Source organism: Orbicella franksi, chromosome 6, assembly GCF_964199315.1.
Source record: "Orbicella franksi chromosome 6, jaOrbFran1.1, whole genome shotgun sequence".
Classification (NCBI taxonomy): Eukaryota; Metazoa; Cnidaria; class Anthozoa; order Scleractinia; family Merulinidae; genus Orbicella; species Orbicella franksi.
Window position 1 is genome coordinate 3,970,001 of NC_138150.1, and position 25,188 is coordinate 3,995,188.

General features: G+C 42.4%; 2 protein-coding genes across 2 annotated transcripts in view; one reads left to right on the plus strand and one right to left on the minus strand.

Moving 5' to 3' along the window:
- LOC145489137 (uncharacterized) overlaps window positions 1-11,726 on the minus strand; it is a 25,726-nt gene extending 14,000 nt beyond the window's left edge. The window contains exons 1-3 of the mRNA XM_081468051.1: window positions 6,462-11,726; window positions 5,635-5,988; window positions 19-181 (exon numbers count right to left, since the gene is read on the minus strand). Of these exons, the coding sequence (XP_081324177.1) occupies window positions 19-181; window positions 5,635-5,988; window positions 6,462-7,762 (1,818 nt within the window). The 5' untranslated portion in view covers window positions 7,763-11,726. The remainder of the gene's footprint in view (window positions 1-18; window positions 182-5,634; window positions 5,989-6,461) is intronic.
- Window positions 1-18,827, plus strand: part of LOC145489144 (astacin-like metalloprotease toxin 1) — a 22,848-nt gene extending 4,021 nt beyond the window's left edge. Inside the window, exons 2-8 of the mRNA XM_081468059.1 lie at window positions 11,985-12,119; window positions 12,429-12,552; window positions 12,749-12,924; window positions 14,238-14,477; window positions 15,303-15,456; window positions 16,168-16,279; window positions 16,504-18,827. Coding sequence (XP_081324185.1) covers window positions 11,985-12,119; window positions 12,429-12,552; window positions 12,749-12,924; window positions 14,238-14,477; window positions 15,303-15,456; window positions 16,168-16,279; window positions 16,504-16,590 — 1,028 coding nt within the window. The 3' untranslated portion in view covers window positions 16,591-18,827. The remainder of the gene's footprint in view (window positions 1-11,984; window positions 12,120-12,428; window positions 12,553-12,748; window positions 12,925-14,237; window positions 14,478-15,302; window positions 15,457-16,167; window positions 16,280-16,503) is intronic.
- The last annotated feature ends 6,361 nt before the right edge of the window (window positions 18,828-25,188 follow it).

Sequence of the window (25,188 nt, forward strand, 5' to 3'; positions counted from 1 at the left end):
ATGATCAACTAGAGTCACCTTTCTGACAGCGCTGAAAAGGTTTGTTGGCGTACGAAGATGGAGATCAAACAACAGGACTATACTGTGTGGATCACCAATGGTGCCGACCGCTGACTGGATAGCTTCAGTCTTGTGAAATGCACCGGAACGTTTCAGAACTATGTAATTCTTTAGTGAACTTCTGTTTAAATGAGGCAAAAAAAAAAAAATGCTTGCAAAAATGTATTATAAATTCAAGAAATCAGTAACTTTTGGCTTCTGTTCTCCATTGCTACTTGCAATTAATGCAGGTTTGCACAATGACTCTGGACCCACTGTTTGACTAAGCAAGAATCGAGTTAGAAGCGAATTATTATCTGTATGATCTATTACTCGAGCCTCCACTGACCATTTGAAATGGCAGTTAATACGTAAAAGCTAACCTTTAAAACAAATCTGTAAGTTGGCGTGGGATTGGGAAGGAGGGGGGGGGGGGGCGTTGGTGTGTTGGACTAGTGTTCAGGTTGTTACTTTCGAGTGCTCGGACTGATTACAGAGCGCATTATTTCGTATTTTTGCGATACCCTTCAAGAAAGTAACATTAACCTTACGCGGATAAAATCCAACGCTCGATTGATGACTCTTTGACTTGCTAAAGCTTGAAAAACCACCTACAGCAGGTCTCTATTCTTCATCACCCCCTCCACGACTGATACTCACAATACTTGTGCAGAGCGCGGCCGCGCGCAGTCTGGGTACCACAATTCAAAAAAGTTCAAGGCGTTCCTTGCCTCCTCTTTCGTTCGTGGCGTGCCACGGTCGACCAAGCTTCGGTTTATAAATTATTTATACGGCGTTTTCGCATATTCCAGTTCCTTATGGGGGATTCTTCATTGGACAACGTGAGTTGTATTTCAGTTCGTTATGTTTATCATCTTTTCGACAGAGGATGGTCGCTTTTCTAGCGGATTGAGCGAGATGTTTACCTAGGCTCTCATTTGCATCGAATCCATTACTAAGTAAAGGCATGTGTCATTGACCGCCTTTTTGTCCTTTAGGACAACGTGAATAAGTCGGCTCCGACCGCAATGGCGGATGTCGCATCACCTGCGTTGGAAAAGCGCATAGAACAGTCTATCGCAAAGGCTGTTCCAGTTATTCTGGCCAAGTTCTTTTCTCCGGGAGGTGTTGTTTCCTCCCAAGAGCCTTCAAACAAGAACATTGATTTTAGTTCCCCGATTTTAGTTCAGACGAGAAAGCCCCGGGCCCTTCCAATCGTGGTGAACGCTTCTTCTCAACAGAGGAGGATTTTGAGCTCTCTTCAGAGTTTCTCGATCTTACAACCAAGGCTTTCACTAAGTCACTGACCAAAGAGAAATGGACAGATCTGTCGGCCAGTTACCTTCCAATCCAGGGGACGGAGGGATTTATGCGGGCTCCCACCATGGAAGCTGGCATGAAGGAGGAGTTCAGGAAATCTCATGGGCATCGGAAAACCAAGGAGGTATTTTCTTTTGATGGTGACCTAGCTGAGCAGCAGGGGCCTTTCCTCACAGTGGCTAGGCCAATTCTGGCAGCGTTGATGAATCTTGACTCCCCCCCACCCGTAATGATGAAGGGGAAGGGGGACCTGACCTTGAGGTGGTCCGGGAGATGCTGGAGGATGCTCTAGTTCTACTGGGTAATGCAAACGCCCGTTTGAATGTCTGGAGACAGCGACGTTTCTCAGATTACCTAACAGATCTGGGCAGACGGACTCTTCGTGAGGGCATACCAACAGATAGGCATCTGTTCCCACACCAGTTGGATGAAAAAATAGAGTGAGCATGACCACAAGGCTTCCACCTCCAAGTTGATCTGCAAACCGAAGGCAGGCCCTAAGCACTGGACTGGTTCCCAGTCCTTTCCTGACTCCTCATTTAGACGGGGACAGCAGTCCGGAGCAGACAGGAAGAGGAAATGGGCCTACAAGCCTGGAGGCTCCAGTGCTAAGTACAGCAAAAACAATGGAGGTGCCAGACGAGCGTCAGGGTCTACCCAATCCGCTAGCAACAGCAGCAGCTGACTATCTGTCATCTGCTCCTCCCCTTTCACTCTCGGACAATCAAACGGCAAACAGACTCGGAACTTTCTTAACAAATTGGAACTTTCTCACAACGGACAAATGGATTCTTCAAGCTGTTTTAGCGTACAAAATACCTTTCCTCAGACTCCCGCGTCAGTGGCGGGCTCGTCCGACAGTCGTCCAGGAAGGACAGCCGACGGAGCTAATGAAGGGGGCAATTCAGTCTCTAATTTCCAAGGGTGCCATTTCAGTAGTGGATCCCTGCCCACAGACAGTTCATTTCAACACTCTTTTTAGTGGAGAAAGCAGCAGGGACAGGAAAGTTCCGCCCTGTGATCAACCTAAAGGCACTAAACAGATTTCTTCCAAGGGAGGAGTTCCAAATGGAGGGGCTCCACACTGCTCGCTCTCTTCTACGCAAGGGCGACTATATGATGAAACTCGACCTCAAGGATGCTTACTATGCAGTCCCGATACATCCGGAGTCGAGGAAATATCTTCGTTTCCAGTTCAAGGGAACAATTTACGAGTTCCGTTGCCTCCCATTCGGCCTCTCCCTGGCTCCCCGAGTCTTCATAAGGATCCTCCGTCCGATTGTTGCCAAACTGCGTTCAGAAGGGATACGAACAGTCATCTACTTGAACGACCTTCTCCTGATCCACCATCAGAAGGACACATTGAGCAAGATTTTCCTTTATGTGCGGAGACTTTCGTCCAGCCTGGGTTTCATAGTGAAACTGGAGAAATGTTCTCCGGAACCAACTCGTCGCTTAGTCTTTCTGGGTGCGGTACTAGACACAACTTGCATGTCAGTTGCCCTGCCAGAGGAACAGATCAGTCGGATGCAGGGAGCATGCCAGGAAATGCTAGACTCTCAGTCAACGTCACTGGGCAGACTGTCGAGCCTCTTAGGCCGCATGAGCCACGCCGCACGGACGGGACCGTGGGTAGCACCACTATATTACAGAGCCCTGCAACGCCAGCAGGCTCTGCTTCTCCACCAGTTCGGATGGAGACCAAGGTGTCAGATATCATTGTCTCAACCCTCCCTGGAGGACCTGAGATGGTGGGTGTCCTCAGCTCCGCCGATGCCGATTACCGATGCGGGGCGCAACCTGCAATGGCATGTCGACTGGGGGACGCTGGAGCGTGGAGGAGGCAGTACAACACTTCAATTGTTTGGAACTCAAAGCAGCCAGTCTAGCTTTGAAGGCATTCCTGAGAGTAGGGATGCAGCCACCACCCCAGAGTCTGGGCCACCACGCCCCACGTCATATTCTTCTGGAAATGGACAATACAACCGCCATGGCTTATGTGAACAGGAGGGGGGGCACTCGGTCACCATCTCTGTCCCTACTGGCCTTGGAACTGTGGTCCTTCCTGCTGACCCAAGGTTCATGGGTGACCGCCCGTCACCTACCGGGAGCGTTGAATGTAGAAGCAGACACAGCTTCGAGGGACTTCAACATGCGCACAGAGTGGACGCTTTGGAAGGATGTCTTTCGGGACATAGCACATTACTTCTATGTTCCGGAGGTAGACCTGTTCGCGTCGCGTTTGAACCATCAGCTGCCTCTTTATGTGTCGCGACTTCCCGACCCCGGTGCCTCAGCGGTGGATGCCTTTCAACAGGACTGGAGCCAGTGGAAGAGTTTCATCCACCCACCAGTGGTGCTACTACTTCGAATTCTTCAGAAAGTGAGAAGCGACAAAGCAACCGCCCTACTAGTAACCCCAGACTGGCCAGGTCAACCATGATATGCCCAGATTTCAACCATGATATGCTCATATTCAGCTCATGCTGAGAGGTCCACCGTGCCCACTTCCCAAGGAGAAGTCACTGTTGTCTCTGCCCTTCGACCAAGAGGCAGGTCACCCGCTGTGGCGGTCTCTCAATCTGACTGTATGGTCGATATCGGGTCAGCCTACCAGGCGGCAGGTTTTCCCGAGGAGGTGACTAATGTCCTTCTAGGATCATGGTCCCAGTCAACCAAGAAGCGTTACCAGGGTCCTTGGCGGGCATGGTCCAATTGGTGTTCTCCCAGAGGCCTGTGCCCCTTCTCAGCACCAGTCACAGATGTGTTGACCTTCGTGACAGAGACAGTGACAAATCAGTCCCTAGAAAATAGAACTCTGGCAGTCTATAAGTCTGCCATTTCACAGGGACATCTGCCTGTGGGTCAGACTAAGCTTGGAGACCTTCCAGTGGTGTCTCGTTTTATGAAGGGAATTTTTCGCATGAAGCCACCAGCTCCTCGATTGAGCACAACCTGGGATGTTAAGCGCTTGCTCGAGTTTCTCTCAACCCTGGATCCACGTGCTGGCCTTACACTAAAAATGCTATCCCTGAAATTAGCAGCATTACTGGCCTTGACTTCTTCTGCTCGTGCACATGAATTGATTAAACTGGATCTGGACTTTGTCTCCATGAAGAGCGATTCCTGGGAATTCTCTCTGGCTGAACACACAAAGGTGTCAAGACCTGGTCACCCGGCTAGGCAAGTTTATCTGCCTACCTTCTCAGACAATCCTAAGATTTGCGTAGTTAAAACCTTACAGGAGTATCGATCCAGGACGGAGACCAGGAGGCAATCTTCTCGCCTCTTGATTCCATTTGTCAGACCGTTTAACCCATCTCAAGTCAAACTATGTCCAGATGGCTGAGAAAACTATGCAGCTAGCAGGGATTGCTTGCCACTTTACTGGTCACTCCACTAGGAGTGCCTCTACGTCTGCAGCTGCACGAGCGGGTGTTCCTTTGGACACTATTCTGGTAGCAGCGGATTGGTCCTCGTCAGAGACATTCGAGCGCTTTTAACTGAGATCCTCTGACAAGGGGGAGCTTGCAAGGGCAGTACTTACTGCTGTTCGAGGGTAACTGGCCCCATGGAACACGTTTTACTTTATCAGTAGGTGACCCATCTTTTTCTCTATGGGCCATTAGTTTTGTTATCAGTGTTGTTGCTTATCGGGTGTCTGAGCACATCTAGATCAGTTTCTGTCCTATGTTTTGAGGACTACAACTTTCCTGGAAAGTTTTCTGTTTTATAGCCTTATGTAGGTTTTCAGTAGGAGTTTCGTGTATCACTTAACAGATAGGGCTATTTAGTCTGGTTTATGTTGAGGATTATGGTTCTCATGTCAGTAACCGTTAAAGTCTGCACAAGTATTGTGAGTATCAGTCGTAGAGGGGGTGAAGAAGAAATTATATTTCCCCGGAGGGAAGGTACTTACCTGACGGGGAGATGTAGTTCTTCGAACTCCCTCGGAGACTGATACGAGCAATACTGTTCCCCTACCAGTGTCGGTTTTCTGTTCCTCCCCTCCCTGTTACTGTCATTCGGGACCTTCGCACTACTCTCTCAGAGGAAGCAAGGAACGCTTTTTTAAATTGTGGTACCCAGACCGTGCGCGACCGCGCTCTGCACAAGTATTGCTCGTATCAGTCTCCGAGGGAGTTGGAAGAACTACATCTCTCCGTCAGGTAAGTACCTTCCCTCCGGGGAAATATAATTTCCTCTCCACTTTACAATCTTCGCTTATGATTTACACCTCTACTTCTATACCATTGATCTAAAATGCTTACTTACCTCTTAAAAGCTTTTGCAATATCTATATCTTGACTGCCATAATCCACCACTATGATATTCACATGGTCATCACGTGTCGCATCATAAATCCGAGACATTTCGTTGATAAAATACTGGGCCCAGGTCCCCTGATTCTTAACAGTTAAAATAACGTTGACTGTCACGTTCCTTTGCCAAGTAATTCCATTTGGTTTACAGAAGTTCGAACTGTTGTGGAATTTGTACACGAAATCCGATATCCTTACGATATTGTTCCGAGCTCGTTCTCGGAATACGAGCTCCAACAGATATCGATTGCCTCGCAGAGCATCACGGTTTTTCTCAATGTTCATTACAGCCTTTAAAGTGTATTTTCTGAAAATATGAATTAAAAAGAAATGTGGCAACTTAATTGACACTGTCGCTCTAATGTAGTGTTACTCAGTAATTAGTTAAGTGGTAATCCTTCCGAATTTCTCAGAATGCTTTAGAAGCGGTTTTCATTTGGGTGTCAAAAAGTAATTTGTTTTGCATTAAGAAACTCGCGCCACTTTTTCATCCAATCAGAAGTAAAACCAAAATCAATCACGACGCGCTCGCGCACGTTTTCCCGCGCTTTGCGTCAGCTACATGTATTTACTTCAAATTTTGATTGGTCTATTGGATTGTCTGTTTGTTTTGTGATTGGCCAGAGTGATTATCAGTTGCATGAGCCTCAATTGCAAGCTAGTTCCAGTCCAAAATGAGAATACGAATATGGTCTATTGAAAACCTCTAATGACGTTGTCCCGATCAAAAGCAAACTACTTGAAAACATCGAGGTAAACTAACAAACACTAGGCTCCTACCGGGGATATTTCTCATCAATTTTCTTCATAAACATCTGAACAAGTTCCAGCACTTCACTCTCAGTCAAGAATTCATTCCCTTCGCAATCTTTACGTTGTTTGTTTCCGATGCAAATGAACTCTCTTGTGCCGTCATCTGGGAACAGGGAACTAAAATGTGTTTGCCAAATACCCTCAAATCGTTTGAACGTTCGTTTTTTGGCGTAAGTTGGTTCATACGAGCAACTTGGAAAAGCAGATAAAATCTCATCCGATTTGTCTGCAAGTTCGAATTCAATGATATTGTATGGATTCTCCAACTCAAAGTCTTCACCAAAATAGGTTAAGAATTTGTCCGAAAGTTTGTTCTGTTTTTCAGGTGCTACCATGCCATCGTAGTCTTCATCGTCATACCCACCGTCAACGTCATTTAATTCCGTGTCAATGACGCTGCGAGGTGCTCGAAGCAAATCATCTCGCTCTTTCATCGCTTTGTGGCTTGAAAACGAAACCTTGTTAGTTAACAAAGGTGAGAGAAACTGCTTGGAAATTTCCGTATACATTTGACTACCTGGAATTTTCCACGTGACATTCACGTGGTCACGTTGCATCATCCCGCCGTTCATTACGTGCAGCACATCGAAGAAATACTTCTTGCCTTTTTCGAAATACATTTTACTTGAAGTGTGACTAACAAGTCTCGCCACTGAGATCTTCTTATTTTCTTTTGCAATTTTTGCGACTAATTCAACATCCATTGTATTCGTTTTCTTACTTAACCAGAGCTCTGCATACACATGTGCGTCTAGGTGAAAAGTGTAGTATCCCGTATGCGGCGGATGTATGAATCCCATGATTCTTTGCCCGTACCAGGTTCCAAGTGGGCCAGAGTTGATAGTGTGACGTAACAAACGTTCTCTTGGTAAAGTTGGAAATAGAGGATACTGTCGCAAGCTGTTTACTTTCGGGCAGCATAGGCCTCTCCAAATATGGACATTAACGCTACCTTTTCCAGCAGTTTCCAAGGCATGGAGCCATTTTGTTGTTTTAAGAAGATGTTTTCTACCTCCATTCTCATCACTGGCTGATCTTGATCTTTCCCAGTCCTTTCTTCTGCCAACATCGCCTGCTGGTAGACTGGGTGCGATGTTTCTCGTCGTTTCCCATTCTTTCGAATTTGAAGTCCTCGTTAATATATCAAAGCGAATGCTGTTTGTCTTGAAGCGTTGAACGATCAAAATAACAACGAGAATTGAGCTTAAGCCATAAAACCATCTACTTGGAAGGAACCGGCCAAACCTGCGACGAATTCTTCTCAGCATGTAGGTCCGTTGACTTTAAACTGAATGCTTTGTTACATCAGTTACCGCGTTTAGTATCTGAAAGAATTTAAAGTTTCCCTGTCCACGAATGACTCTGATGCTAAACTTAGCCAGACATTGAGAGGTAAGGTGATTGAAATGAATCGCGGACGATTTCGTACAAAACGAACACAGCTGCTTTTTAGTGCTACAATAAAATTTCGGCTTCTTCTGGTACCTGTAGAAGCAAAACACTGATTTGTTTAAGGCGCTGTCTATTGTACCTGTTATTGTCAAATTTAATTACGGTGCAAGAGTGTTTCAGTTTGACTCGTGGAATTTGGTACTGAATGAAGTCGGCACTCAATGTTGTTGACACTGATGCGGGTAATTTTGCTCGCGCTCAAGAGTTGCGCGCCTACCGTGTATTAAGGCGTTTCTGGGGCGTTTTTGTGTGGACGGAAGGCCCAAACGGAGAGAAAAAGTTACGTTTTCAACTTAAATCGACTTGTTCAATGGAACGACAGCTTTTCGAAATGTTGAGAAAGCCTCAACTACAGCCTCAACAGTCCAGTCCAGTCTGAGTAAGTTAAGATGGCGCATCGTGCTCACTCGGGATTACCCACTGTTTCCCGCAAGTAAATAGTGTTCTTTTTCCATAATCCTTTATTGACTAAGCTTGTTCGGTCAAGATGGCTGGATATTGGCCTCGATCTTTTTTTTGCGTGTTTATGGACCGAGGCCGAGTCGAGGTCCATAAACATGCAGAAAAAGAACGAGGCCAACATCCAGCCATCTTGGCTGCATATATCTACACTTACAAACGAAAGCAGCCTAAAATTGCAACAATCATAAAGCGTTTAGACACCAAAACCGCAAAGCAAATTCTCTCTACTGGCTCAGCAGACTCAGCACATTCCTTTCAGTGGTAGTTAATTTGATCGTAGTAGCGGCATTTTTCCATAGTTAACACTGTCTGTAATTATCTCTAGAAGAGTGAAGAATCTCCGATGTAAATCATAAAAGACTAACTCAACCCACCAGCTGTGTAAACCAGTGATGGTAGTTGATAAACTTTGCCGAATTAGAAAGAGAGTTACGAGATTTTAACTTACTGTTCATGCTCTGTTAGAATAGGCCCTTTTTCGCGCCCTCTTATTGGCTGCAACTGTTACAACTGATTCAAAATAGTACAGCATCAACCCGAAACAAAACAGGCATTTGAGTCAGTCTAATGAACTCTGAAACAGCTTTATTTGCTTATGTGCTTTATCTATAGATCATGGTTATTCCTAACTGATTATCCTCTAAGATTCATTTATATTCTTAGCCCGCAGTTTTCAGGTCAAAATTCTTTATTTATTTCCCGGTAACAAGTATTCTTTGGTTTTGGCGAAGAAAAAATAGCAATAGCGAGATAGTATAAGCATACAGATAGCATAAAAATCTCGCGTTTATCTAGGTCAGATATCAAAAAAATTAAATTAAAAAATTATTCACAAATACTTCATGAAGTTTAAACAAAGAAAGTCATGACCGTGACGATGTTTGGATATCACACATTTTTACAATTTTATTTCTTCGTTTTCTTTTTAGTTTTAGTTTCCATGATATATCAAACACTCAAGACAGTTGGTTGACCATATTTTCAAACACCTCGAATTTCGTCAAAAATACTCCGCTACGCACCGTTATTTCAACTCTCTTCTCGGTGTTTGGAAATGTGATCAAACACGGTCTTTCGTGTTCGATATTTTGCTTTAAGGAAGAACTGCCGAGCAGTCATGAAATCACGATCATTTTACCTTACTTTAGTGCGCATACGACTCAAAAAATATATCAAGCAGCTTTAAAGCCCTTTCCTTAAAGCGCAATATCAAAGTCACGTCAAGAAATTCCATGCAAAGTGAAGCTGCATTTACGGACTCTCTATTTCAAAGTTAAGAATCGATGACCTAAAAAAATATCCTTAACAGATGAAACATGTTGCAATGACGGGAAATGTTTAGTGGTAGTGGTTCAAATAACCGACTACAGACAAACTAATATTATCCAGGAAAATAAAAAAACAGGGGATGTATGTCCTTGATGACAATATTTGCTGATCAAGGCTGACAATCGTCAATAGGTTCAATCAACACCAATGTTTGTAATGGCCAAAACAACTGTTTTTGCATGTGGGAAATTCAGTTAATGGTATAACAGTAGTATTTTTAGAGTGATTAGAAATGTGAAAAAAATCTGGAGCAGTATACGTTGTTGACTGCTGACACCGAAGACAAGCAAAGCTTATTTAAAAAAACCATTGAAAGGTAAGGGTAAAAAAGACATTAAGCGGAAGGAAAAAACGTAATTAGCGAGATTAATAAGGGATTGTGTAAATAAAAGTTTCAAGAGTGATAATGGAAAACAATACGAATGATCAAAACTTGGTGGAATATTTTGTGTTTGGATTAGTGGCGACAGGAAATCAGGGAATTCTCCTATTTCCATTTCTTAGTGTAGTAAACTTGTTAAATTTGAATGTTGCTAAGGGACAAATTGAGATCTGTCTCTCTTAGTGCAACTGAAAAGCTATTAAACTTGATTGATGTTTGTTTGGAATCAGAATTCAATAGACTGCCAAAAGAATTGACCTTTTCATGTTGTTTGTGACCTACTTTTAAATGCCCCTCAATGGAAATTTATATTTGGTTTGGTAGAAAAATCTTATGCTAAGAAAGCAATAAATCTCAGTTAGGTTATCTGACTTGAATTTCTTTCCCCCAGCAAGTTTAAATAATTATATGTGGACTCCGTTTCACGTGGGATTGTTGAAGTGTACATTTATACAGTCAACAGTCACAGTTTCGTTAGGTTTAATTCATAGCTTAGTATCATTACTGTTTTTGTTATTGTTATTGGTCATTTAAAGAGAGAAACATCTGCTCTTTGCTTATCAAAAGGGAGACAAGTTTATTAACAGCGGGCAGACGTTTTAGCTACACACAGGACGCGCATTTTTACCGGCGTGAAGTGTAATTTTTGTTTGTACGAAAATCGTCATGCTCGTAAGAAAAGAAATCTTGCTGCTAATATTTACAACGCTTGCTTTCGTTGAAGCGAATCCAGTAAAAGATGTCATAAGGCTAGGTAGGTAGGAGTTTTTTGTTTGTTTATCATTACGGGCAGTGGTAAAGTGTATCATTTGAATTTTCAGAACGTACGAACTCGTGCTAAAAGTACAAAATTGCCTTTTGTCGCTAATACGGTTGTTTTAAATTTTTGAAGGATAATTATTTCCTAGTCATGGCTTCCAAGTAATTCGCGATGTACACATATTTCAGATTTTAAAATTTGCCATTGAACTTTCAACACTCCATGGTTCAACACTCCTACTTAGCATTTGAAATATTTGGTACAAGAACTTCTTCGAACGTCCAAAACAACCTAAAATACAGGAAATCCCGTCTTGTAATTGATCAGAACGTTATTTCTCCCAAAGTGACGACAGAAAGTCAGATCTACATGTTACAACACATTCAGAGACAAATCAATAACCCCGTTGTTTTACCACCTTGTGTAATACCGTCCAAATAAACGTCTGAATATGGGACACGCTGCGCGTCCCAAACCAGCAGAAATTGATGAAGTCCACGCAAGAAATTTTATCCGGGTCCAAGAGAACTTTCACAGTAATCATGTGAAACAATAAACAAGGGATGTACCCCTGGAACACGATTAAACATTTAATTTGCAGCAAATTATAATATTAGTTTATAGACGGCCCGATTAGAATCGATACTGTTAAAATTAAGAACGAGACAGTTTCAGAAATCTGCAGTTAATTTGTTGAGTCCGTTTCATGGAAACAGCTGCGTTGCTGAAAGTGCAGTCCCCTTATTATTATGAGTGAATCTTTCTTTACACTTTAGTTTCTAATCGAGCGACAGAAATATTTACTCCACATTGAAAAGCATGATACAATTAACAGCCCCAACAATTATATTTATTTTACAGAGAATGTATGGGCTCATTAGCGCTTTTCCCACCCAAAAAGCTTGCAATTTTTTGTAGGTAGTGTCTCCCTCACTATCACACCCAAAAGGACTAAAAATTTCACCAATTACTAAATTAGCATGTTCTTAAAATCTTGGAATCAGTTCGTGATGGCTCCTTTAAGCCATTCAAATTTGGTTGTTTGTAGACTATTAAAACACGTTTGACACTTAACCTAACAGAGAAATGTGCGCTTTTGTTGTAGATCTCAGGAAACCATTTGTTGAAGATAGCAGAGTTTTAGCTAAAAGGGGTGCGGTCCGTTCCGCTGCCCTCAAATGGACTACCTCCACTGATGATGGAAAACCTGTTGTCAGGATCCCTTTCGTTGTGGACAATGGTATGTGCCAGCCTTCCCGGCAAGTTTGTGTTTCTGTATGTTTGTTTGTCTGCATGTCAGTCATTCAGTCAGTCAGTCAGTCAGTCAGTCAGTCAGTCAGTCAGCCAACCAGCCAGCCAGCCAGCCAGCCAGTCAGTCAGTCTGTCTGGCAGTCTGTAGGCCAATCATTCATTCATTCATTCATTCATTCAGTCAGTCAGTCAGTCAGCCAGCCAGCCAGCCAGTCGGTAGGTCAATCAGTCGCTTGATCGGTCGGTAATTCAGTTATTAATCAGCTGGTGTTAACTAGATTTTTTTCATCAAACACAGGCCTAGATTCCAAAGCAGAATCAGAACTAAAACGCGCCATTCAGGATTTACAGGCGGCAACTTGTGTCAGGTTTCTTCCCCGGACCATACAGGAGGACTATGTTAGTTTTGAACCTGGTTCAACGTAAGTATCGAGCACACGGAGATAAGGAAAGATGAAAACCAAACAGAGTTAGGCTATATAAGTTTTATGGAAACCGGGCAAAAATGATGACCAACGTACAACCAATAGTTTGCCCATCTAGGATTTTTAAAAAAATGCAACTTCCTTTAAGTTGTCTCTGGTTATTATTAGAATTTTGGAATGTTTTTATTTTCAGTTGTTCCTCTCCAATTGGGAAGCGAGAAGGAAAGGAAATCGTCTTTGTTGGCCAGGGTTGCGAAAACAAAGGAGCAATTTTACACGAGCTAGTTTATTTGCTGGGGTTTTACGACGAACACAACAGAGCTGACCGGGATGACTATATACAAATTTTTGAGGAAAACATCGCTCAAGGTACGTCATGTGTCTTTAATTCTATCTGCCTGTAAATATTTTTTGAGCAATAGGAAACGTTTTCCGTGTTTCTACCGAGTTGTAGAAACTCGAATGGAAGTTTCTTTTAACGAAAAGTGTGGCTGGAACCCGAGAGCCGTAGGGTTGTTGAAGCACAAATTCTAGCGCGCTTTCTTTTAGGGCGTTTTCGTGATAGCAATGAACGGAGGTTTTTGTATTGCACAAAACGTAAATATTTTCACTCTCGTATCAAGAAATGGTCTATTGTTCCGGCTCAACATCACACGTTAAGCAAAAATGAATAGCCTTTTGTTCTTGGTAACCCTGAGGGACTTCGTCCGAAGCCAAACCAAAATCGTCGCCGTTGTTCGGAAAACTTTCGGCAGAACAATTAAGCTGCACTTGGGGGTGGGCAGCGTAATTTTTTCTCTCGTAAAGTCAATTCTCACCGGTGTACCCCAAGGCAAATTGACCGCCGCTGTGCGCATCGAGGTGATCACAATTCAAAAACTAATTATCCACATGTGTCGCATTCGGACCACGTCTCTCTAAATACAACCCCCGGTTTAAATCCCTTTTTATTCTAATTCCGAGCCGGTTTTCTTGATACACTTCCAAACGACTTTTCTTTGAACACATATATGTCGAAGGATACTTTTTGGAAAGTATTCGAGCACTGCTATAGCTTTTTTTTGTAATTTGATGCAATTGAATAGAGTAACAGGAAAACGAAATCGACTTTTGCAAAGCAATTCTTTCAATGTGAAAGTGATAAATCCCAGTAATAGGTAGAATGATATGCCACATTTTGGAACTTAGGCCCAGGTCGAAAGTCGAACTTCACATGGAACGAACTAAATTGCAATTTGAGTCGATCCAAAAGGGGAAGCTGGACCGTCCGGTCAAACGTGGAACTTAATTCGAATTTAAATCGACCAATTAAAAAGTGTTGGTCGATCTAAATTCAGTCGGACGAACTCGAACTTTATTATGAACTTAATTCGCTCAGTTTAGTTCGTCTCATGTGAAGTTCGACGTTTGACCCGGGCCTTAAAAATGTGATGTGCTTAATTTATCTTGCATGGCCGCCATGTTTGACTACAGAAGCTGTGAATCAAAATGGGTGACGAAGCTTAGCAAAAAGTTATCTAACATTTGCGACTTATTTAATTTCTTCACCACAAACTTCGTCATGAGCAAGTTTCTGTCCCAACAACTGACTTTGCTGAGTTATTTTGCTTTTGCCTATCCCAAAATCCCTTGTAAACCAAGAAGAGAAATGATCATTATAATTACGTCTTTGCAAACCACAGGGTGGAAGGAAGAAGTCATGAGGATATATCAACCCGACTTCATGGATAATTTGGGCTTTGATTACGACCTGCATTCCATCATGCAGTACAAGAAGACCGCCTTCGCTAAACGAGCAGGCTTGGTAACAATGCAAGCGAGGTCAGATCCTAATATGGAGCTTGGAAACCAAAACGCTATGTCAGCGGCTGACATCATGAAGATTAACAAGCTGTACCAGTGTTCTGGGAGTGGCGATTTATGTAAGTAAAATAAATGCAAAGCTTTGGTGAGTGGACCAGGGGCGGTATTGTGCTATTCAGTTGGATCAGTTGATTTGAGGAACACTGTTAAGCTCCCATGCCCTAAGTTCTGAAATTTTGAACCGAAAAATTATTTCTTTACACACTAATATTTCTCGCTCGTTACTTCAGTGGTGATCGCTTGGTCGAAACCTAACAGATCTTTTCAGTTTTGGTGGAAAATGTATTTTAATATTTCGAGGACGTGTGTCGTAAGATAGCTAAAACCTCCATTAGATCCAAACCAGAAGCATATCACCTTGTTCTAGGTGATATGTAATATATCAAACACGAGAGACAGTGTATCATCGGGATATCCAAACATCGAGAAGAGAGTTGAAAAGACGACGCGCAACGGAGTTTTTTGACGAAATTCGAGGTGTTTGGATAGCTGATGAAACACTGTCTCCAGTGTTTGATATATCTTCTCAATCGAAGCAAAAAATAAGGAGTAAACGGAGAAGTAAAATCGTCAAAATCTATGCTAATTAAGACCGGATATCCAAACCTCCTTCACGATTGTGATTTTCTTTGTTTTAACTTGATGAATTATTAATGAGTTTGAGAAGCTTCTGATCCAAACTTTACATTATGTAACTGTTCTGATGAAAGCTCGATGCAATCTGACACAAATACCACTGTAATATGGACGCAATTAACGTACCTCTCGAGGGACAGTCACGTTTATTTCCCTGAGAAATTAAAACCATAACGCGGTTGATGTTGGCGTGGCTGACAGCTGAAAGCGAAGGTGCTCTGTAGCTCACGTTGTGGTGTGTTATTCAGATAAAAACATGGAGGTGACAGTACAAACCGGAAACGGCTTCCTGGATGGCACAAATGCCTTTCTGTACCTCGAGCTGATCGGTGAAGGTGATAAGAGATCTGGAGAGAGTAACGTGGCGAAAGGTGGTTACCATGACGACTTTGAATCTGGAAAGTAAGAGACTATATTTAGCTGGCAAAGATGACCTAACTGGGTGTCATAATTTATATTATTAAACACAGATGAAACGATACATGTTGAGTTTTGTGCAAGAATGCAACTGCATTTGCAAGGTGTAATTTACAACACAAAATAGAGTAGAAATTAATCATGAAAAACACGTGTATGCTTACTGAATTTTGGGCCAATCAGCTTTAAGGTTTCCATATCTACTGCATACTGCAACTGTCATACAAGGTTAGATGACGTAGAATAGCCTAAAGTTTAGCCCCTTAAGGTTATTTAGGGCAGCCAGTACTCTCTTTTTTGTAATTTAATATTAGCTAGTCTGGTACAAGTCCGAGTGTAAATAAAGTTGTTGTTTTACCAACCTACAAGCAGCAATTGACGAATGAACCCCTAGCCTCAAATGTCATTCATCTCCCGCCCTCAGCCTAAGCGGAGTTTAATCCACATTTTATAACGTTATAATAAATAGCACCATATGAAAGTATTGATCGAAGTCATTTAGATTATCTTTCATTTGAATGGTCGCACACTAGTATTTCATCCACATATGTAGTATGAACCGATTAAACAGATCTTTCCCCGAGCTTTTGTCCACACAATTAAACTGAGCTATCATTAACTGGCAAGACGTTTGACTCTGGAGATAAGAACACTGGATAAGATAATTCATATGCCTATAATTGTCTCTCACATTAGGACAGGCCGTTACCTTGTGGCGTTCAAGGATGTAGGCCCTATTCGCAAGCTCAAGGTTAGATTGCAGGAAAACCCAAGTGGAAGTTATTTTGATGGCTGGACCTTTAGCAAGGTATAGTGTCATGACAAGTGTTCCAGTTCGGGTCATCGACTTATAATTATTAAACAAAAAACAAAAAACAAAAACACAAAAAACAAATTCACAATATTTAGAGAGGAAGCCAAATCAGCTGGTTTTCATGTAGGTCCAGGCCTCTGGCCTCCATCGCCTCCTCAAAAGACCGAATATGTACAAGTATCATACATATGATTTCTATCTTTTATAATTTTCTTTAGATCATCATCAGGGACGATGGCCAAACGTACACATTTGATGGAAGAGATCTTAGTATTGGACATAGTGTCACTGTAAATGCTTCCTAAACGAGGAATTCTCATAATCCATGTTCGCAAGCGTGCATGAATGGTTATTCAACACCGGGGTCTTCACTTAATTAAGTTGTTGTTTGTTACCTCAGTAAGTTGAGGAAATGCCGGAATGCACATACATGTAGCTGGCGTTAGAAATTCAGAAAGTAATAAAAGTGGGCTTCGACACTAGAGTGATGTCTCGCAGTGATCTCGTTTAAGCCCTTCTCCTTAGTCAGATAGCTGTAGGTCTCTTATAAGCTCGCTTATAATTCAGCCCTCTTGAACTCGAATAATTACAAATGTGGCACACCTTGGAGATTAAAAAAAAGCGATAAAAGTGTGAAGTGTACAGAGGACATTGATGTCTCCCTGTAATCTCTATTATGCCCCTCTCACGAATAAGATAGTTGTAGGTCTGTAATAAGCTCGCTTGTAATTCAGCCCTCTTGAACTCAAATGATAACAAATGTAGCCGGCCTTAAAAATTAAAACAAGGGCAATAAAAGTGCAAAGTGTACAGACCACATTGATGTCTGACTCGCTGTAATCTCTATTATGCCCCTCTCACGAATAAGATAGTTGTAGGTCTGTAATAAGCTCGCTTGTAATTCAGCCCTCTTAACTCAAATGATAACAAATGTAGCCGGCCTTAAAAATTAAAACAAGGGCAATAAAAGTGCAAAGTGTACAGACCACATTGATGTCTGACTCGCTGTAATCTCTATTATGCCCCTCTCACGAGTAAGATAGTTGTAGCTCTGTAATAAGCTCACTTATAATTCAACCTTCTTAAAACTCTAGAAACCATCTCTATTAATCACCCTCTTCCCTTAAAAGTAAATAACTAAAATGCAACCCTAACCCTAATTTTTAAAAGTAATCAACTAAGATGAAGCAGTGTAGTGCAGTAGCTCACTTGTTCGCCTACACACCAGGCACCAGGACAGAGCACACATTTAAGAATTTATCTTATTAAAGATGCACTCCATCGGATCAGAGACTGTAAATTGTTGCTAACTGAGCTATAAGTTAAAAATATTATCAGGATACTTCCAGTGGATGTTTTTCAGGGTGAAACAGTTTCAGTTTACCTCATGACGGGACGCACAGGGCTTCTACTGTAAGTACCGCAGAGAAATGGTAGGAAATTTTCCTAGCATTCCTTACATACTCTCGCTAGGGTTCTTCGTCTTACGGCCAGGGAAGGCGTCAAAATCTGTTTCAGTGACATGTCGATGATATTAAATAAAAAATAAACCAGAAAGGGCCGATGGAATATGAGACAAGCTTTAAAATGAAGTCACGATATTAATAGTGCTTTAAAAGTAAATAGTGCGTTCGAGTCATTCCCGATGCTTTCAAATGACGGCGGACTCCACCGACGCCAATAATCTGGAACAAAACAAGGTCATTATATATCGGATCACGTCTAAACACACGTGAAGAAAGACTTGGGCAGGAAAAAAACGTGAGCGGACAAAACTGGGGAATGCCGATAAATCAAGTAATCCCGCAATGATGAACGAATTACGCAACATGAACCTTCCTCTGCTTCTCCCCCTGAACCAAGTTCAGATCTACGAACTGAACTCGAAGATACCAAAGTGCCTACGAATGGATGTTGAGCGCGGTGAGCAGACGTAAATGTCTTGTTTACCTAATGAAAGCCATCTCAATAAACTCTGAGCTTGCATCGAGATGCTTGTCCAGGCGTAAAGGAGCGTTTGATTAATCAATCTAAAACAGATCTTAAGGAATAAAATCCCAGATGATCTGGAATACTTGTCTGAGTATGTCGTTGGCAGTGGGAGCCACATGCAGTACTATAATGCTCGGCAATTGAATTTATTGTGTAGAAAATATCGCACAATTACACAGCCGAGGGCAAAAAGAAAAAGTGCGAGGAGAAACAGTACATGGAGTTAATATAGATTGTCAGTGCTTTAGGTGACCATGCACGGCTACCAATGGCTTAGCCAATCGCTTAGCCAATGGCTTGTACACGCAACGAATCGTAAAAGTCGGTAAGTAACGAACTCCGAAAGAAGTGAGCCCACCCCCCATCCTCTGAAAATAGAGGAACTAAGGCCGGTTTAAAAGTATAATTATTTTTCCAATCAATAGCCTGAATAACGTACGATAAACTGCTGGCGATTCAACTAGGGAAGGTATAGCTTATTCCAGGAGGCGTCATGAAGCGCCCTGGTGAAACCAACCCCGCAAAATTTTCATCAAGTAACAATAAGGTACTAACAGGACTTTTTCTTAAAATTGAAATTACTAAAATTGACAACTTTGCATCATTTTTAACAGGAACGCGTAAAAAGAACGTTTAATCATATTGAAATTAAAAACTCGACAAGAGCAGTTAAATATTTATAAAGCAGACTAACGTAGCAGTGCATCATGAACAGAAAAAATAGTTTAAGGTATCTTACATCACGGTCTACATATAAAGTGCCCACCCATGTGCCAGTAACATAAATTTGAACTGGAACGAAGAATTTCTAAACGATTTATAAAAACTCAGTGTTTTTACGAATTACACCCACAGCCTTAGAGAAATACAGCTCTGTTCTCATAGAATTAAAAAAAAAAAAACAAACAAAAAAAAAACACCAGGAAGAGATACTTGCAGTAGAAGTCATTTGCGTCCCCTCCTGGGGTGAGAGATTCTCGCCCATATCAACTTTCTTTTCTCTCGTAAGTTCTCGCGCGTTTGAAGATGCGCCACACTCGCGTTTTAGGTGCAGGAATCCCAACCAATGCTTACCTAACTTTTTAAAGATGCTACTTTTAGCCCCCCCCCCCCCCCCCCCCAAATCTACACACGTGTATTTCACTTGAAGATGCCTTTCGATTTGGACAGTGCTTGGGTGAGAGATTCTCGCCCCTATCAACTTTCTTTTCTCTCGTAAGTTCTCGTGCGTTTAGAGATGCGCCACACTCGCGTTTTAGGTGCGCGGATCTTAACCAATGCTTACTTAACTTTCTTAAGATCCTGCTTTTAACCCTCCCCTAAATCTACACACGCGTATTTCACTTGTGGAAGTCTGTCGTTTTGGACAATGCTTGGGTTAAAGACTCTCGCCATTAATATCGGTTTTTCACTCGCGTGTTTTCGCGCGTTTAGCGATGCGGCACACTCGCGTTTTTTGTGTGGGGATAAACTATGCTTGCGGGACTCTTTAAAAATGCTAGTTTTGACCCTCCCCCAAATCTACACAATTGTATTTCAATTGTGGAAGTCTATCGATTTGGACAGTGCTTGGGTTAGATATTCTTTCCCATGTCAATTTCCTTTCCTCCCGCGTGTTCTTGCGCGTTAAGCGAGGGGGCACACTCGCATTTTAGATGTGGGGATCCCAAACTTTGCTTACCTCTTTAAAGATGCTAGTTTAGCCCTCTTCCAAATCTCCAACGTGTATTTCACTTGTCGAAGTCTATCGATTTGAACAGTGCTTGGGTGGATATTTTTAACGATGTCAATTTACTTTTCCCTTGTCTTTTCTCGCGCGTTTAGCTCTGCGGCACACTCGAAATTTTGGTGTCGGGATCTTAAACTATACTCACTGGGCTTTCTAAAGATGCTAGTTTTGGCCCTCTCTTAAATTCACAAGTGTATTTTTTACTTGTGGGAATCTTTCGATTTGAACAGTGCTTGGGTAACAGATTCTCGCCCATATTAAATTTCTTTTCTCTCGTAAGTTCTCGCGCGTTTAGAAATGCGCCACACTCGCGTTTTTGGTGTGGGGATCCCAAAGAATGCTTACGGGGCTCTTTAAAAATCCTAGATTTGGCCCTCCCCCAAATCTACACACGTGTATTTCACTTGTGGAAGTCTGTCGCTTTGGACAAGGCTTCGGATGGACATCCTCGCCCATTTATATTTTTTCTCTCGCGTGTTTTCGCGCGTTTAGCGATGCGCCACACTCGCGTTTTTGGTGTAGGGATCCCAAACTATGCTTATGGGGCTGTTTAAAAATGCTAGTTTTGGCTCTCCACCAAATCTACACAAACGTATTTCTCTTGTGGATATCTATCGATTTGGACAGTGCTTAGGTTGGGGATTCTCGCCCATATCAACTTTCTTTTCTCTCGTGAATTCTCGCGCGTTTAGAGATGCGCCACACTCGCGTTTTAGGCGCGGGAATCCCAACCAATGCTGACCTAACTTTTTAAAGATGATACTTTTAGGCGTCCCTCAAATCTACACACTTGTATTTCACTTGTGGAAGTCTATCGATTTGGACAGTGCTTGGGTGAGAGACTCTCGCCCATATCAACTTTCTTTTCTCTAGTAAGTTCTCGCGCGTTTAGAGATGCGCCCCACTCGCAGTTTTGGTGTCGGGATCTCAAACTATGTTTACTGGACTTTTTAAAGATGCTAGATTCAGCCCTTTATCAAATCTACACACGTGTATTTCGCTTGTGGAAGTCTATCGATTTGGACAACGCCTGGGTTAAAGATTCTCGCCCATTTATATCTTTCTTTATTCGCGTGCTTTCTCGAATTAGTTTAGAGTCCTTAGGACTCGCAAGTATCGCCCAAGTTCCTGGAAATCGACCCAAAGTTGGTCAAAATGTCGCTGCGCGTAGACCGGTCTCGGCGACTTTCCAGTCACTAAGTGTTTATATTTCGGCCAGACTACTCATAACCGAGCGTGCAAAAATATTTCCTCTCTCCATTTCACTGAAAACCAAAGTCTTATCGAATTAGTTTAGAGTCCCTGGGACTCGGAAATATCGCCCACGTTCCTGGAAATCGACCCAAAGTTCGTCAACATCACGCTTTGTGTAGCCCGGTCTCGGCGATTTTCTAGTCACTAAGTGGCTATATTTCGGCCAGACTGCTCATAATCAAACGTTCAAAAAGTTTTCCTTTGTCCATTTCACTAAGAATCAAGTAAGTCTTCTCGAATTAGTTTAGAGTCCCTGGGACTCGTAAATGTCGCCAAGTTTCTGGAAATTGACCCAAAGTTGGTCAAAATCACGCTGCGCGTAGCCCAGTCTCTGCGACTTTCTAGTCACTAAGTGGCTATATTACGGCCAGACTGCTCATAACCAAACGTTCAAAAAGTTTTCCTCTGTCCATTTCACTGAAAACCAAAGTCTTCTCGAATTAGTTTAGAGTCCCTGGGACTCGGAAATATCGCCCAAGTTCCTGGAAATCCACCTCAAGTCGGTCAAAATCACGCTGCGCGTAGCCCGGTCTCGGCGTCTTCCTAGTCACTAAGTGAGTTGAGGAGGGGCTATATTTCGGCCGGACTGCTCTTAACCAAGCGTTCAAAGATTTTTTCTCTCTCTTTTTCACTGAAAACCAAAGTATTTTCGAATTAGTTTAGAGTCACTGGGACTCGGAAATATCGCCCAAGTTCCTGGAAATCGACCCAACGTTGGTCAAAATCACGCTGCGCGTAGCCCGGTCTCGGCGACTTTGAGCACTGTCCAAATCGATAGCCTTCCACAAGAAATATACGTGTCTAGATTTGGGGGAGGGCTAAAAGTAGCATCTTTAAAAAGTTAGGTAAGTATTGGTGGGGATCCCCGAACCTAAAACGCGAGTGTGGCGCATCTCTAAACGCGCGAGAACTTACGAGAGAAAAGAAAGTTGATATGAGTGAGAATCTCCAACCTAAGCAGTGTCCAAATCGATAGACTCCCACAAGTGAAATACGTTTTCGCAAATTTGGGGATGGGCCAAAACTAGCATTTTTAAAGGAAACCGTAAGCATAGTTTGGGATCCCCACACCAAAAACGCAAGTTTGACGCATTGCTAGACGCGCGAAAACACTCGAGTGAAAAAAGATATAAATGGCCGAGAATCTTTAACCCAGGCATTTTCCAAAGCGACAGACTTCCACAAGTGAAATACACGTGTGTAGATTTGAGAAAGGGCCAAATTTAGCATCTTTAAACGTCCAGTAAACATAGTTTAACATCCCGATACCAAAACCGCGAGCGTGGCGCATCTCTAACCGCGCGAGAACTTACGAGAGAAAAGAAAGTTGATATAAGCGAGAATCTCTTACCCAAGTACTGTCCAAATCAGTAGGCTTCCACAAGTGAAACACACGTGTAAAGATTAGGAGCAGGGCTAAAAGTAGCATCATTAAAAAGTTAGCTAGGCATTGGTTGAGCTCTCCGCACCTAAAAAGCAAGTGTGGCGCATCTCTAAACGCGCGAGAACTTACGAGAGAAAAGAAAGTTGATATGGGCGAGAATCTCCAACATAAACACTGTCCAAATTGATAGACTTCCACAAGTGAAATACACGTGTGTGGATTTGATGGAAGGCTAAAAGTTGCATCTTTAAAAACTTAGGTAAGCACTGGTTGGGATCCCTGCACTTAAAACGCGAGTGTGGCGCATTTCTAAACGCGTGAGAACTTACGAAAGAAAAGAAAATTGATATGGGCGAGAATCTCCAACCCAAACACTGTCCAAATCGACAGACTTCCACAAGTGAAATACACGTGTGTAGATTTGAGAAAGGGCTAAATCTAGCATCTTCAAAAAGTCCAGTAAGCATAGTTTGAGACATCGACACCGAAATGGCGAGTGTGGCGCATCTCTAAACGCGCGAAAACACGCGAGAGAAAAAAATATATAAATGGGCGAGAATCGTCAACCCAAGCATTGTCCAAAGCGACACACTACCTCAAGTGAAATATACGTGTGTAGATTTCAGAAAGGACCAAATCTAGCATCTTTAAAAAGTCCAGTCAGCATAGTTTGAGATCACGACACCAAAACCGCGAGTGTGGCGCATCTCTAAACGCGCGAGAACTTACTAGAGAAAAGAGAGTTGATATGGGCGAGAATCTCCAACCTAAACACTGTCCAAATCGATAGACTTCCACAAGTGAAATACACGTGTTTAGATTTGGGCGAGGGCTAAAAGTAGCATCTTTGAAATGTTAGGCAAGCATTGGCTGGGATTCCTGCACTTGAAACGCGAGTGTGGTGCATCTCTAAACGTGCGAAAACACGCGAGAGAAAAAAAAATATAAATGGGCGAGAATCTTTAACCCAAGCATTGTCCAAAGCGACAGACTACCACAAGTGAAATATACGTGTGTAGATTTGAGAAAGGGCCAAATCTAGCATCTTTAAAAAGTCCAGTAAACATAGTTTAAGATCCCGACACCAAAACCGCGAGTGTGGCGCATTTCTAAACGCGCGAGGACTTACTAGAGAAAAGAAAGTTGATATGGGCGAGAATCTCTAACCAAAGCACTGTCCAAATCGATAGACTTCCACAAGTGAAATACACGTGAATAGATTTGGGGAAGGGCTAAAAGTAGCATCATTAAAAAGTTAGGTAAGCATTGGTTAAGATCCGCGCACCTAAAACGCGAGTGTGGCGCATCTCTAAACGCGCGAGAACTTACGAGAGAAAAGAAAGTTGATATGGGCGAGAATCTCCAACCCAAACACTGTCCAAAACGATAGACTTCCACAAGTGAAACACACGTGTAAAGATTTGGAGCGGTGCTAAAAGTAGCATCTTTGAAAAGTTCAGTAAACATTGGTTAAGATCCGCGCACCTAAAACGCGAGTGTGGCGCATCTTCAAACGCGCGAGAACTTACGAGAGAAAAGAAAGTTGATATGGGCGAGAATCTCTCACCCCAGGAGGGGACGCAAATAACTTCTACTGTAAGTATCTCTTCCTGGTGTTTTTTTTTTTTTTTTTTTTTTTTTTAATTCTATGAGGACAGGGCAGTATTTCTCTAAGGCTGTGGGTGTAATTCGTAAAAACACTGAGTTTTTATAAATCGTTTAGAAATTCTTCGTTCCAGTTCAAATTTATGTTGCTGGCACATGGGTGGGCACTTTATATGTAGACCGTGATGTAAGATACCTTAAACTATTTTTTCTGTTCATGATGCACTGCTACGTTAGTCTGCTTTATAAATATTTAACTGCTCTTGTCGAGTTTTTAATTTCAATATGATTAAACGTTCTTTTTATGCGTTCCTGTTAAAAATGATGCAAAGTTGTCAATTTTAGTAATTTCAATTTGAAGAAAAGGTCCTGTTAGTACCTTATTGTTACTTGATGAAAATTTTGCGGGGTTGGTTTCACCAGGGCGCTTCATGACGCCTCCTGGAATAAGCTATACCTTCCCTAGTTGAATCGCCAGCAGTTTATCGTACGTTATTCAGGTTATTGATTGGAAAAATAATTATACTTTTAAACCGGCCTTAGTTCCTCTATTTTCAGAGGATGGGAGGTGGGCTCACTTCTTTCGGAGTTCGTTACTTACCGACTTTTACGATTCGTTGCGTGTACGAGCCATTGGCTAAGCGATTGGCCAAGCCATTGGTAGCCGTGCATGGTCACCTAAAGCACTGACAATCTATCTTAACTCCATGTACTAAGTTTCTCCTCGCACTTTTTCTTTTTGCCCTCGGCTGTGTAATTGTGCGATATTTTCTACACAATAAATTCAATTGCCGAGCATTATAACACTGCACGTGGCTCCCACTGCCAACGACATACTCAGACAAGTATTCCAGATCATCTGGGATTTTATTCCTTAAGATCTGTTTTAGATTGATTAATCAAACGCTCCTTTACGCCCGGACAAGCATCTCGATGGAA